At 32.3% G+C, this 12,440-nt stretch overlaps 1 protein-coding gene across 3 annotated transcripts; it reads left to right on the top strand.

Moving 5' to 3' along the window:
* Window positions 1–307: 307 nt before the first annotated feature.
* LOC125054218 (gephyrin) lies at window positions 308–12,420 on the top strand. 3 transcript variants are annotated; one of them, XM_047655981.1, is made up of 10 exons: window positions 308–398; window positions 919–1,675; window positions 2,715–2,869; window positions 3,289–3,430; window positions 6,978–7,057; window positions 8,850–8,956; window positions 9,801–9,960; window positions 10,811–10,922; window positions 11,157–11,362; window positions 11,896–12,420. In XM_047655981.1, the coding sequence occupies exons 2-10, from the start codon at window positions 931–933 to the stop codon at window positions 12,049–12,051; spliced, it is 1,863 nt and encodes a 620-aa protein (XP_047511937.1). In that variant the 5' UTR covers window positions 308–398; window positions 919–930; the 3' UTR covers window positions 12,052–12,420. The 3 variants fall into 3 exon arrangements, with proteins under 3 accessions (XP_047511937.1, XP_047511936.1, XP_047511935.1); XM_047655980.1 differs by having other exon boundaries at window positions 396–484; XM_047655979.1 differs by lacking the exon at window positions 308–398 and adding an exon at window positions 407–669.
* The last annotated feature ends 20 nt before the right edge of the window (window positions 12,421–12,440 follow it).

The raw sequence follows: 12,440 nt of genomic DNA, 5'->3' as shown, positions 1-12,440 counted from the left end.
TACGCCCTCTTAAGTTCAGCCCCTTAAACTAAAATTAAATTGTGATTATAAACAGGATTATAGGTAATTCGACATATTCCTGTTCCTCTTACGTCGAAATACAGAATCCCAGCGCTCGATTCTGTAGCTATCTTTTTTTTGCTGAAATACATTTTAAATGAATGTTGAGGGAGTATTAATTTTTGTATAATTAATTTTTCGATATAAATTGAAACTATATGCTTTTTTAATAGATTTTACGTAATTTTATTTATACAGTCCAAATTATAATTGACAGACACAAACATAAATGAAACATATGCAAATATAAAATAATATTATCTCTATTTACATTTTGTATATATGACAGTTACACTTACAGTATACCTCATTTTCTGAAATTTTTAGTAGTGTAAGACGTAAGTAATAAGTATAATATGTCTACGAATCTGTGTCAGCACTGCTGTGTCTTGTGAAGTCGTGTCTATACCTAAGATTAATTTAAGTAAATACTTTCCCCGCCCATTTTGATTGCTATTTAAAAGTATTTTCAACTTCGTGCACAAATTTAATTCTTAAATAATTTACATGAAAAGACATTGCGTGCTGAGTCCATGCCAAAACAACTCATCGTAGTAGATATTTTTAGTAACAACCTAATTACTGTAAACCCTCAAATTTATTTAGAAGGTAACATAAAAATTAAAAAATATTATAATGCTTACTAGAACTTTTTAATATTATGGTTTACTTAATTTTTAACGATTAATTTATGATATATGAGCAATATATTATATCCTGACCCTGAAATTTTAATTATTTTACACGATAAGCATGCAATGTTAAGTTATTTTGTATTCGCAGATAAGTTTAACATTAGGGACACTTTAATAAATTTGTTTTTAAATATATTTTAAACTAATGCTACCGCATTTACAGGATAGTATAATAATGGTGAAGGCAGTAGTGATTATCACTGTAAGTGATACCTGTTTTAAGAACCATGCCAAAGATGAGTCAGGACCAGCCTTGGTTCAACTTGTTAAAGAGCAGTTTCCAGATGCATACATCCATACAATTATTGTTCCCGATGAAAAGGAATTAATTGAACGTGAGCTTAAGTACTTTTGTGAATCAAACATTGATTTAATTCTGACAACTGGAGGAACGGGCCTGAGTAGTAGAGATGTGACCCCAGAAGCCACCAAAGCTGTTATACAGAGGGAAGTTCCTGCAATTCCAATTGCTATGACCTTAGAAAGTCTTAAAAAGACTCCTATGGCTATGTTATCAAGAGCGACGGCAGGAATAAGAGATAGGACTTTGATTATTAATTTCCCAGGAAGCAAGAAGGCAGTTGTAGAGTGTATAGAAGTTGTAAAACCAGTTTTATCTCATGCTGTTTCATTGTTAGCAAATGATCTTGTTGAAGTTAGAGCTGTTCACGATCAAATGCAAAGTGGGTGCCCTCATAAAACTAGCAGAGTAGTTGTGAGTAAAGTGGCATTAAGGCACAGAGAGTCACCATACCCAATGCTTGAGATGACAGAGGCGTTTAATATTGTGGATGCTGTTATGATGCATTGGACTGAGAGGGTAGAGGAAGTGCCTATTGATCAAAGTATGGGCAAAGTGGCAGCACAGCCAATATTGGCTAAAGAACCAATGCCTCCATTTCCAGCCTCTGTTAAGGATGGTAAGTTTTGAGGGTCATTAAAAGCACATTTAATCTAATTTACAGAATTCCCTTAAAAGCCTTACTTAGTTAGGAAATGAATTGATAAATCTGTCCTGAAATGTTTCTATACAGTAGAACCTCTATAAGTCGAACATCAAGGGAGACGCCAAAAAATTCGAGTTATAGAGTTTTCAACTTATGGAGGATTTCGACTTAGGCGGATTTTGATTCGACATAAAGAGTTTGAGGTAAATTTCAAAGGGAATCAAAATTGAACACCTGACACAAAGCAAGCAAACACGTGTTTCCATGAGTCATAAATTTATTATTGTATACTCCTAAAATGTTTTCTAAGAAACAATAGTGTACTCACATTGTCGGCAATTTCTTAAAGTCGGTAACTTATTTTTGTTCGAACAATAGAGATAATAAATTCCAAATGATCAAGTTGTAAAGGTTGTAAAATAAAACGTTCCTATGTTCGAGATACAGAGGTCAAATTTAATTTTTCGAGTTATAGAGTGAAAATATGTACCAAAATAGCTTGGAGGGACTCGGTGATTATTTCGATTAACAGAGGGTCAAGATTTCAAGTAATGGAGGTTTTGGTGTTTTAAGGGAAGGGAACAAAACATTTTTTCGAGATTTGGAGGTTTTTGACTTATCGAGGTTCGACTTAACGAGGTTCTACTGTATATAGAAATAATATCCAAGTATTTTTTTTTCTATATAGTTTGATAAGACTGCTTTGTGATACAAATAATTTGTCTATGTACAGTTAAGGTTAAAAGTCAAAGTTTTAAGGTCTCATCTATCTTTGCAATTTGTTTCAGATATTTTTTGTATATTTTAGACAGACAGTACAGACAAATAATTTAAAGTTGAGAACATTAATTTGATTTATTTATTTTAATTATATTTTTGCTGTTCATATTTTTAACACCTTATAATGTTTAACATTAATGCAAAATTTGGGTATTTAATGTTTGAAACATTCTTTGCTACCTACTTTTGCCATTCCAAACAGATATCTTTAATGTCATGGTTACTTGTCTAGGCTACGCCTGTTTAAGTTGGGACGGGGTTGGTATACGCAAAGTGCGTTCAGCTGTGACAGCTGGAGATACGCCCGCTGCCCCGCTTGCATCGGGCGAATGCGCTCGTGTAAATACAGGCGCGCCCATACCTGCGGGAGCTGATTGTGTGGTTCAGGTTTGTCTATTTCACGCATATTATATGCAATAGGAACAACTGGTACTTTAAAAAATTATATATTAGATTTTTTGTAACGAAAAGAAACAATAGATATTTTTATTAAGTGTAATTGGACACATTACGGATTTTTTATTGATATTCAAGATAACGTTTTGTAAAGCAAACATTTTAGTAGATTAAGCGCAAAACCTAATTCTGACCTATATCCTTAATAAATGTAGTTTATATTTCTAGGGAGTACCATAGACTATATTTCGAATAGATCCTTACCAAAACTAATACAATGTAACCAAGAAAATTAATTATTAACTCATCTATGAGTCTAGCGTGCGAAGTCGAGTGATTCATCACTGATTCATAAATAAGTTTGTATAATTTTTTTATTGAATAAACTGGCAGCAGTAATTTCATTTTAGGTTGAGGATACGAAACTGGTGAAAGCCACAGATGATGCCGAGACCGAGCTGGAAGTAGAGATTTTAGTAGCTCCCCAACCGCATCAAGATGTGAGACCAATCGGTTTTGACATATCTTTGGGTGCTGTGCTGTTGGAAAAAGGTAAGTTCTTTATGTTCATATTTAATCACGTTAACTGTGTGCTTACACAGTCGTTTATCTCGTCAGATTGCTGTCGTAAAGAAATCTTAATATAATGTATGGAATTTTATAATTTAGGCTTTCTTCAGTAATTCAGCTATGAAAGATAGAAACATCAGGTACCGATCTTAGTTCTTTTGTTTTTGTTGACGAAGGGTAGACATTTGTGAAAGTTTTATAAATATGAGCAATTTTGGCCAGTGGCTTCAACTTGCGCTAATAAATCCTTAGGTGCGTTCGTATTACGGGTGCACCAATAAAATATCTATGTGCGCAATCAATCCGCTCGTAGGTACGTTGTAAAAAAACATCGTGCTGACACAAACAACTAACGTGCTGTAGACATAAAATAGAAGGCACCTTGCGAAGAAAGAAAATTTTCTTTATTATCAAGGAGACCAAGACCTAAAGGTTTTGTATGTCATAGATGTAAACTCTTTTGCATTAAAACGGTCACCTAAGGAATTTACGTTCTAAGGTCAATTTCAAATAACTAAATGAAATTTAATTGTCCGACGTAGTCTACTATAATCGTATAAATTAATACGCGTAAAGTGAATTCTGGCAATGTTGTATGAATTCTTTAAAACTGATTTACATGGAGAAACAATCAGAAGTAGTCGGCAATAAAGACAAAAAAAAATCCTGACGGACGTAAGAGGACTTTCACGCGTATTAATTTACACGATTATACGTGTAAAGACTACGTCAGACAATTAAATTTCATTTAAATAACTGCTATCACCTTAGAACTTAAATTTCTTTAGGTGCCCGTTTTTTTGCAAGAGTTTATTTGTAAGGTACCCGTTGACGATCCATTTATCACTCAGGACTACACGGCATTTTTTATTAACCACGATAGTACAATATCTAGGTTACCTAATAGATTTAATGTTGTCTGTATTGAATCAACTTTAAAAATAGATTATTTGTCACCTTGCAAAGGTGAGCGATTCATTGAGCTCATTAAACATAATTTGATCTTTACGTACCTATTTGTTAACGAAAAGATATACAGTAGAACCTCTATAAGTCGAACATCAAGGGAGACGCCAAAAAATTCGAGTTATAGAGTTTTCAACTTATGGAGGATTTCGACTTAGGCGGATTTTGATTCGACATAAAGAGTTTGAGGTTTATTCTTATAAATTTTGAGTTAGAGAGGTAAAATAAATAAAAATTCAACTTGCAGAGGTGACAAACATATTTTTTTTTATTATAAATCAACATTATTTCAAATCATTTTAAAATAAAAAATATGGCATTAATAAAAGTCAGTATTTTTTTTTTGCTTAGATAATTTGGTTGTTCTCTATCTATAGCATTGTCTAATCTATATAGAGCAGAAAATTCTTCTTCTTCAGAGTTACTGGTTTGCTCTATAAAATTACGTAAGGTATTCAATGCGGTTTGCGCCTCTTTGATGGAAACCCATGAAGCGCATGTACTATTCACGTCTTCTATGTCATCTAAATCATTAGTATCGGTTTTCTGAGCTACTGAATCGATAATTTCGTCATCAGATAATGTCCCAGCAGTCATAACTCCATCATCGCACGAAACAAAGTCCTCTAAGGGTATTCCAAAGCAAGCAAACACGTGTTTCCATGAGTCATAAATTTATTATTGTATACTCCTAAAATGTTTTCTAAGAAACAATAGTGTACTCACATTGTCGGCAAGTTCTTAAAGTCAGTAACTTATTTTTGTTCGAACAATAGAGATAATAAATTGCAAATGATCAAGTTGTAAAGGTTGTAAAATAAAACGTTCCTATGTTCGAGATACAGAGGTCAAATTTAATTTTTCGAGTTATAGAGTGAAAATATGTACCAAAATGGCTTGGAGGGACTCGGTGATTATTTCGATTAACAGAGGGTCAAGATTTCAAGTAATGGAGGTTTTGGTGTTTTAAGGGAAGGGAACAAAACATTTTTTCGAGATTTGGAGGTTTTTGACTTATCGAGGTTCGACTTAACGAGGTTCTACTGTACATAGGTCAACATAATATAAGATAGCTATAACAAAAATACCATTACCGCTTGTCAATTATTGATTATAACTGCAATTAAGTTATCAAAAAGATAAACAATTAGTATGTAATAAGTGACTTCAGAAACCTGTTTTTTTGATTCGATGTTAATTTTTGTATATGCTTAACACTGGCAATAAATAAGTTTGACTTACGTGTAGGAACGAGCGCACTATATATGTGTGTGTTTAAAATCTTGATTGAATATGATTTTGAATGCGACGTTGCTGCTTAAATTAAACTAAATTTTATATGTATCGATATCAGTTAGTGAGCGAATCTTTTAACCGCGTAAGCTGCAGAACTAAGTCTTTTCGCCAATCCGTTAATATTAGGGGACCACTGAGGTTTTGAATCCATGATTCCAAAAAATACAGTTGTATCATCCAGATTCAATTCCTCATCATTTATAATTTTGTCTAGCATCATGTAGTAGTATATATCTGAAATAAAGATAATTTTAACGTAGAGAAACGGACCCGAAAGACGTCTATAAAATATCACCTTATACAAATAAATACAATTTAAACTCATTCTCGAATGCACTTGAACACACATAAAAATTTCAATTAACAGAGTAAACAAGATATCTAGATATTTAAAAATATACTGTAATCTGTAAGTAAATTCGCTATAAGATTTCTACAATCAAATTATTTATCTAGTCATATCTTTTATGATTATAACTTGATGAATGATATTCTGATCTTCATATACCACGAGATAAATTATTACGTTATTCAGCGAAATTATATATACAGGCTGCCAGTAGCAATTTTACCAAAAAACTTTAATTAAATATAACCGTTTCCTCTGTTAAGAACTGCCCTGCGATTCTGTAACTCACTTTTCGAACTCACACAGCGGTTTTCGCATCGGCGGTCGCTCTCAAATCAGTCGTGAAGCAGTCTTTTTATGATTTAGCATTCTGATAAACAATAAACTACAAGCTCCCTTTTCAGAATTCCAAATCATAAAAAGACTGCTTCACGACTGATTTGAGAGCGACCGCCGATGCGAAAACCGCTGTGTGAGTTCGAAAAGTGAGTTACAGAATCGCAGGGCAGGACGGAGATACGATTGTAAGTTCTTTTTACTTTTGAAGTAGCAGCAAATTTTGTTAGTGGTATGTAAGTCGGTATATATATTATAATTATTGTATGGCATAAATAAATAAATATTGAAATGCCATGTCATGCCATCTCAAGTCTGCGGCATCAGAGCTGCGGATTGGATTTGAAAATTACCGACAGTTTCGTCGTCAATCACGTAATTAAGGTTCTTTGATTGTCAATGCCAGCAATGCTATAATTATTACGTACGTACGTAATTTACGTAGGTACTTACAGTTTTAGCTGTATCATGAAATGATTGGAAATCAAGAAGATAGATTTAAAATCGGACGTGCAAACACTTTTAAACTGGTAAGCGAGTATAAATAAACACAAGTAATGCTTTTTCTCATTATTTACGCAGGTGATTTAATCGATGCAGCAAAGATAGGAATTTTGGCTGGCGCTGGTTACCTTAAAGTGCCCGTAAGAGTTTGTCCCAAGGTATGTTTATTTTTTATATACTTTTTTTCAATAAATAAATTTTAAGTATTGTTTACTTTTTTCAAAGGGATATATTTCATGTCTACATGAAATGAGAATAAAAAGTTGCATTCAGTCTATGAAGTGTAAGTTGGCGCTCTAGTATCGGCGGCATTTCCTGTACACTGACTGTTTTTTTCCAAGCTTGATGAAAATAATATAAATAACATGAGTTTTAATTACCACTTTGTACACTAGACGTAGGCGATACAAATCATATATAGTTACGTAACCTATCAAAATAATGTACAAAGTATTGTACACATTGAAAAGGTCTACAGAAAAGTCCGTGATGGTATATGTCTATCTCTTATGGATAACCCACAATAACTTTTTTTGTCATTTACTTTTTACGACAAATAATGGCTAATTTTCGAAGCGAGTTTAACCAATACAGCATTAATCCTTAACCAATTGATTACCTTGAATACATTGTTCATTTAATATAGATCTATATGGCCATATATACAGCATATGATTTAAATGAATATTTCGAAGATATTACAAATTTAAAAATTGCGGGACGCAGCGCGTCGGAGGCCGCGGTTCTCTCTATACTTTATAGCACTTTGAATTTAGTATCAGCATTGCATCCGTGCGAAGCCGAGGCGGGTCGCTAGTATACTACAGTAGAACCTCTATAAGTCGAACATCAAGGGAGACGCCAAAAAATTCGAGTTATAGAGTTTTCAACTTATGGAGGATTTCGACTTAGGCGGATTTTGATTCGACATAAAGAGTTTGAGGTTTATTCTTATAAATTTTGAGTTAGAGAGGTAAAATAAATAAAAATTCAACTTGCAGAGGTGACAAACATATTTTTTTTTATTATAAATCAACATTATTTCAAATCATTTTAAAATAAAAAATATGGCATTAATAAAAGTCAGTATTTTTTTTTTGCTTAGATAATTTGGTTGTTCTCTATCTATAGCATTGTCTAATCTATATAGAGCAGAAAATTCTTCTTCTTCAGAGTTACTGGTTTGCTCTATAAAATTACGTAAGGTATTCAATGCGGTTTGCGCCTCTTTGATGGAAACCCATGAAGCGCATGTACTATTCACGTCTTCTATGTCATCTAAATCATTAGTATCGGTTTTCTGAGCTACTGAATCGATAATTTCGTCATCAGATAATGTCCCAGCAGTCATAACTCCATCATCGCACGAAACAAAGTCCTCTAAGGGTATTCCAAAGCAAGCAAACACGTGTTTCCATGAGTCATAAATTTATTATTGTATACTCCTAAAATGTTTTCTAAGAAACAATAGTGTACTCACATTGTCGGCAAGTTCTTAAAGTCAGTAACTTATTTTTGTTCGAACAATAGAGATAATAAATTGCAAATGATCAAGTTGTAAAGGTTGTAAAATAAAACGTTCCTATGTTCGAGATACAGAGGTCAAATTTAATTTTTCGAGTTATAGAGTGAAAATATGTACCAAAATGGCTTGGAGGGACTCGGTGATTATTTCGATTAACAGAGGGTCAAGATTTCAAGTAATGGAGGTTTTGGTGTTTTAAGGGAAGGGAACAAAACATTTTTTCGAGATTTGGAGGTTTTTGACTTATCGAGGTTCGACTTAACGAGGTTCTACTGTATATAAAAAAAATCTCATATAAAAAGTAGTACACTATATTTGCGATAAACTCTTTAGAAAGAAACCCTCTATACACTAAACGAATTTGTTATTTCAGAGAAATCAATAGAAATGTAGAAAAAAAATAATTATATAAATTCCTATTACAGGTTGCGATATTATCAACAGGCAATGAGTTGCAAGAACCGTTTGAGAAAACACTTCGTCCTTCGCACATAAGAGATTCTAATAGGATTATGCTGAAAATGCTTCTTAGGTATGTATATATTTATTACTAACTAGCAGCCCCAAGAACTTAATTTCGCCTTAGTGTGATTTTTTCTCTCCAAAAAAACCTTCCTCAGAGTACAAAGTATAAATTTAAAAATACTCGTAATAGTCCAGCCGTCTTCGAGTTTTGAGTTTAGCAACATATTTTGCGTTTACTTTTTATTTATATAGATCTTCTTACCTACTCACCAGTTTATAATTAGGTTACTTCGAATCCCAAAATACTTATGTCAGTCGTACAGTGATGTTTCTATGTAATTCTATAGTAGTTTATGCAAAAATTCTATGCATATATATATAAAGCAAAAGATTGGCTGATTTTTTTTTTGAAAAACACTGTACAGATTTATCAGTATTTTCGTATAGGTCGCCTTTGGAATATATTCAAACGAATAGTACGAACCCGGTTAGACATTTTTATAAATTTTAATAACCATCCAATCAATTCCATAAAATCAATTCTTAAAAAATTTTGGCATTAATAACATCGATATATTCTTCATCGGATAAAATATTACTTCTTATCTTAATATCTAATTGTAAATCGGAGGTATTATTTTCAGTATTTAAAAAACAATTTACTATATTAAATTTTTTCGTCATGGCCAACTTCAATGGATACGTTTAGCGACAAACACTTTTCAAGGAAACAACTGTTTAAACAAAATAAATAATTTTATGATCAAAGTATGTTTTAACTTGTATTGTTTAATCATTAATGTCTATGTTATATGAGAGACGTAGGTACTTACTATATCTTGTATAAATGCTTGGCCAAAACAAAAGTGGAAGTCGAAATTTATCTAGAGATAAAATATATCTATCTGTAGGGAACACGGTTACGACAGCATAGACTGTGGTATTGCCCGGGACGAGCCCGCAGAGTTAGCGTCTGCGATCGCGGGCGCATTGGCCAAATGCGATATACTTGTATGTACGGGTGGCGTTTCTATGGGCGAAAGGGATCTACTCAAACCTGTGCTTGCTAATGTACGTATAAGTTAATATTTTAATATTATGGATTTTATGACCCTTTAACCTTTGTTAATAGATTCTATTTAAATTTTTGTGTGTAATAGCATCTATAATAGTATTTTTTTCGTACGTTACTTGTCTTACAATCAGTATACTACTCTACTATTTGACACGTTCCTATTTTTAGTATTGCAGTATAATTTATACAAAGCTTATAGCTTTATAAGTCACATACAAAACTTCAATTGTATAAAGCTTAAGATATAATGATACATGAATAATTACTGTATTACTGTATGAGGGTGACTTAGGCATACCGTGATAGCCACTACAGTAATTTGAAAGTTATACGAAAATCGATTTGATTCATTTTATGCTAAATATGAAGTTTGCCATCCGGAAAAATAAAAGAGATATATAGATGATACTGTTATGGAAATAGATACTAATTATGGTTGGCATTATCACGCGAAGCAGAAAAATTGTTCTAGCGATTATTTTTTTTTACTTAAAATTAACTCACGCAGAGATTTCCTTGGCTTGATGAGCTGGTTGCTCACGCGATGATTATAAATATTAAACATACATATTTCTTGTTCAATAAGTAGCTACTGAGTTCTAATTTAAAAGTCTAATTATTGAGAAAACTTTATATAAGTAAATGTTTATTCGCAAAAATTTGCAAAATAAAATTTACTACACATCATGCATAAAAATAAATTTAGTCACGAATTAGCTCGTTGCCCAAACCCATCTCAGATAAATACGTCTTAAGCTTGTCTAAATTCGATGAATGATTGAAATAATGAATATTGTAAAGAATTAAATATCGACTTGTATCCTGCATTCATAAAATTGTTTTCAGGATTTCGGAGCGACGATCCATTTTGGCCGCGTGCGCATGAAACCGGGCAAGCCCACCACTTTTGCTACATGTGATTATGAAGGAAAAACCAAATTTATATTTGCTCTGCCAGGTATATATAATTATTTGTATGGAAGAAAATGACCTTAGCAAGCTCTTTTTCATATATTATCTACGTACTTTATTATTATTTTGGTTCCCGTTTTGTATGGTAGATTATATACTTTACGCTTTTATAATAATCTAATTTTGTTATTTGATAATTATTTTTGATGATTAATTCTTGAGCTTAAAAAAGTCCCAACTATATGGATAAAGCTAATTAAACCTTGTTTTAAATTTTCAGGAAATCCAGTGTCAGCATATGTTTGCAGCTTATTATTCGTAGTGCGTGCACTACGTCAATGTACGCGTTATACGAGCGAGTTTGCCCGTATGCGTGTACGTATCGCGCGTGACGTCAAACTCGATCCAAGGCCTGAGTACGCACGTGCTGTTCTTCACTTCCCTGAGAATGAGGAGTTACCTGTTGCTACGTTGCTAGGCAACCAGGTAAATAAATATTTATAGTTGTATTTAATTATAATTTTTGTTGCAAATGAATTTGCTTAGCGAAAATAATATATACAAATATATATACAAACGTCAGAAAGCGCGGTATGGTCAAGAAAACTATTATGGCCACACTAATTTTTATGTAATTTAATTGAATGAATATGAATGGTTATTTGAACCATATGGTTCAAAGGTTAGGCTAAGAAATGTTGTTTTTCTTAATGATAAGATATGATTAAATTTTTAAAATGGTTTAATTGTCAATTTGTAAAATTGCCCTCTTTTAGGTCTATTATAGTGTTTTCCTTGCTGAAAAGTTCTGTGAATAATTGTCATATATCCCTATTTGAATGTTCACTACCATAGAAGCAAGAAGAGATATACCACATTTTACAGCTAAGGGCTACAATTTGTTCCGAACTATATATGTAAATTTAGAGTAATCAAAGCAGCTTCTATTATTAAACCCACTTAAAACGGTTTTCAATTTCACTATGACATAACTAATGTATTTTTTATTTTGTTTACAGTGCAGTAGTAGACTACTTAGTGCCTCTGGAGCCAGTGTGTTACTTGAATTACCAGGTGCTAGTGAAACTTGTAAAGTTTTACCAGCAAACTCTGTTGTATCTGCACTTGTTACTGGAAGAATTGACTTTAGCAGACCCGAGTTATATGTTATGTGAACGGTGTTCCTATGTTCTCATTTAATTGTTATTACTTAATTCTATTATTACAGGGAATCTAGATATAAAAAAATTGCTTATAGCATAATAAGTTATATTAATTCAAATGGTGAATAAAGTTTTCTAACATAATGATCATAGACCCATGTCAAGCGAAACAGACTTTACAAATATTTGTTTGAACAACTTAGCATATTACGTTCCTTTGTTTTGTATGTAAGATCATTGTTGAATAGTTGTAAGTAAATTTTTTAATCATATTTTAGTATGTATTTCATCATTTGAGATGTATAATGCATATTATATACTAAAGTTGTGATCTGATGTTAAGTTTATGATAAAATATATTTAATAAAACAAATTGTGTGAGATTTTCTTTTATTTTAAAT

The sequence above is a fragment of the Pieris napi genome, chromosome 11 (genome assembly GCF_905475465.1).
Source record: "Pieris napi chromosome 11, ilPieNapi1.2, whole genome shotgun sequence".
NCBI classification, from domain to species: domain Eukaryota; kingdom Metazoa; phylum Arthropoda; class Insecta; order Lepidoptera; family Pieridae; genus Pieris; species Pieris napi.
The sequence above is the reverse complement of the archived record's forward strand: the minus strand, read 5'-3'. Positions and strand labels throughout refer to the sequence as shown.

Coding starts and splice junctions, on each gene's coding strand:
- LOC125054218 (XM_047655981.1), top strand. CDS start 931: ATGGTGAAGGCAGTAGTGATTATCACTGTAAGTGATACCTGTTTTAAG. Junction 8,957..9,800: donor ATGCTGAAAATGCTTCTTAG/GTATGTATATAT, acceptor ATCTATCTGTAG/GGAACACGGTTACGACAGCA. Junction 9,961..10,810: donor TCAAACCTGTGCTTGCTAAT/GTACGTATAAGT, acceptor AATTGTTTTCAG/GATTTCGGAGCGACGATCCA.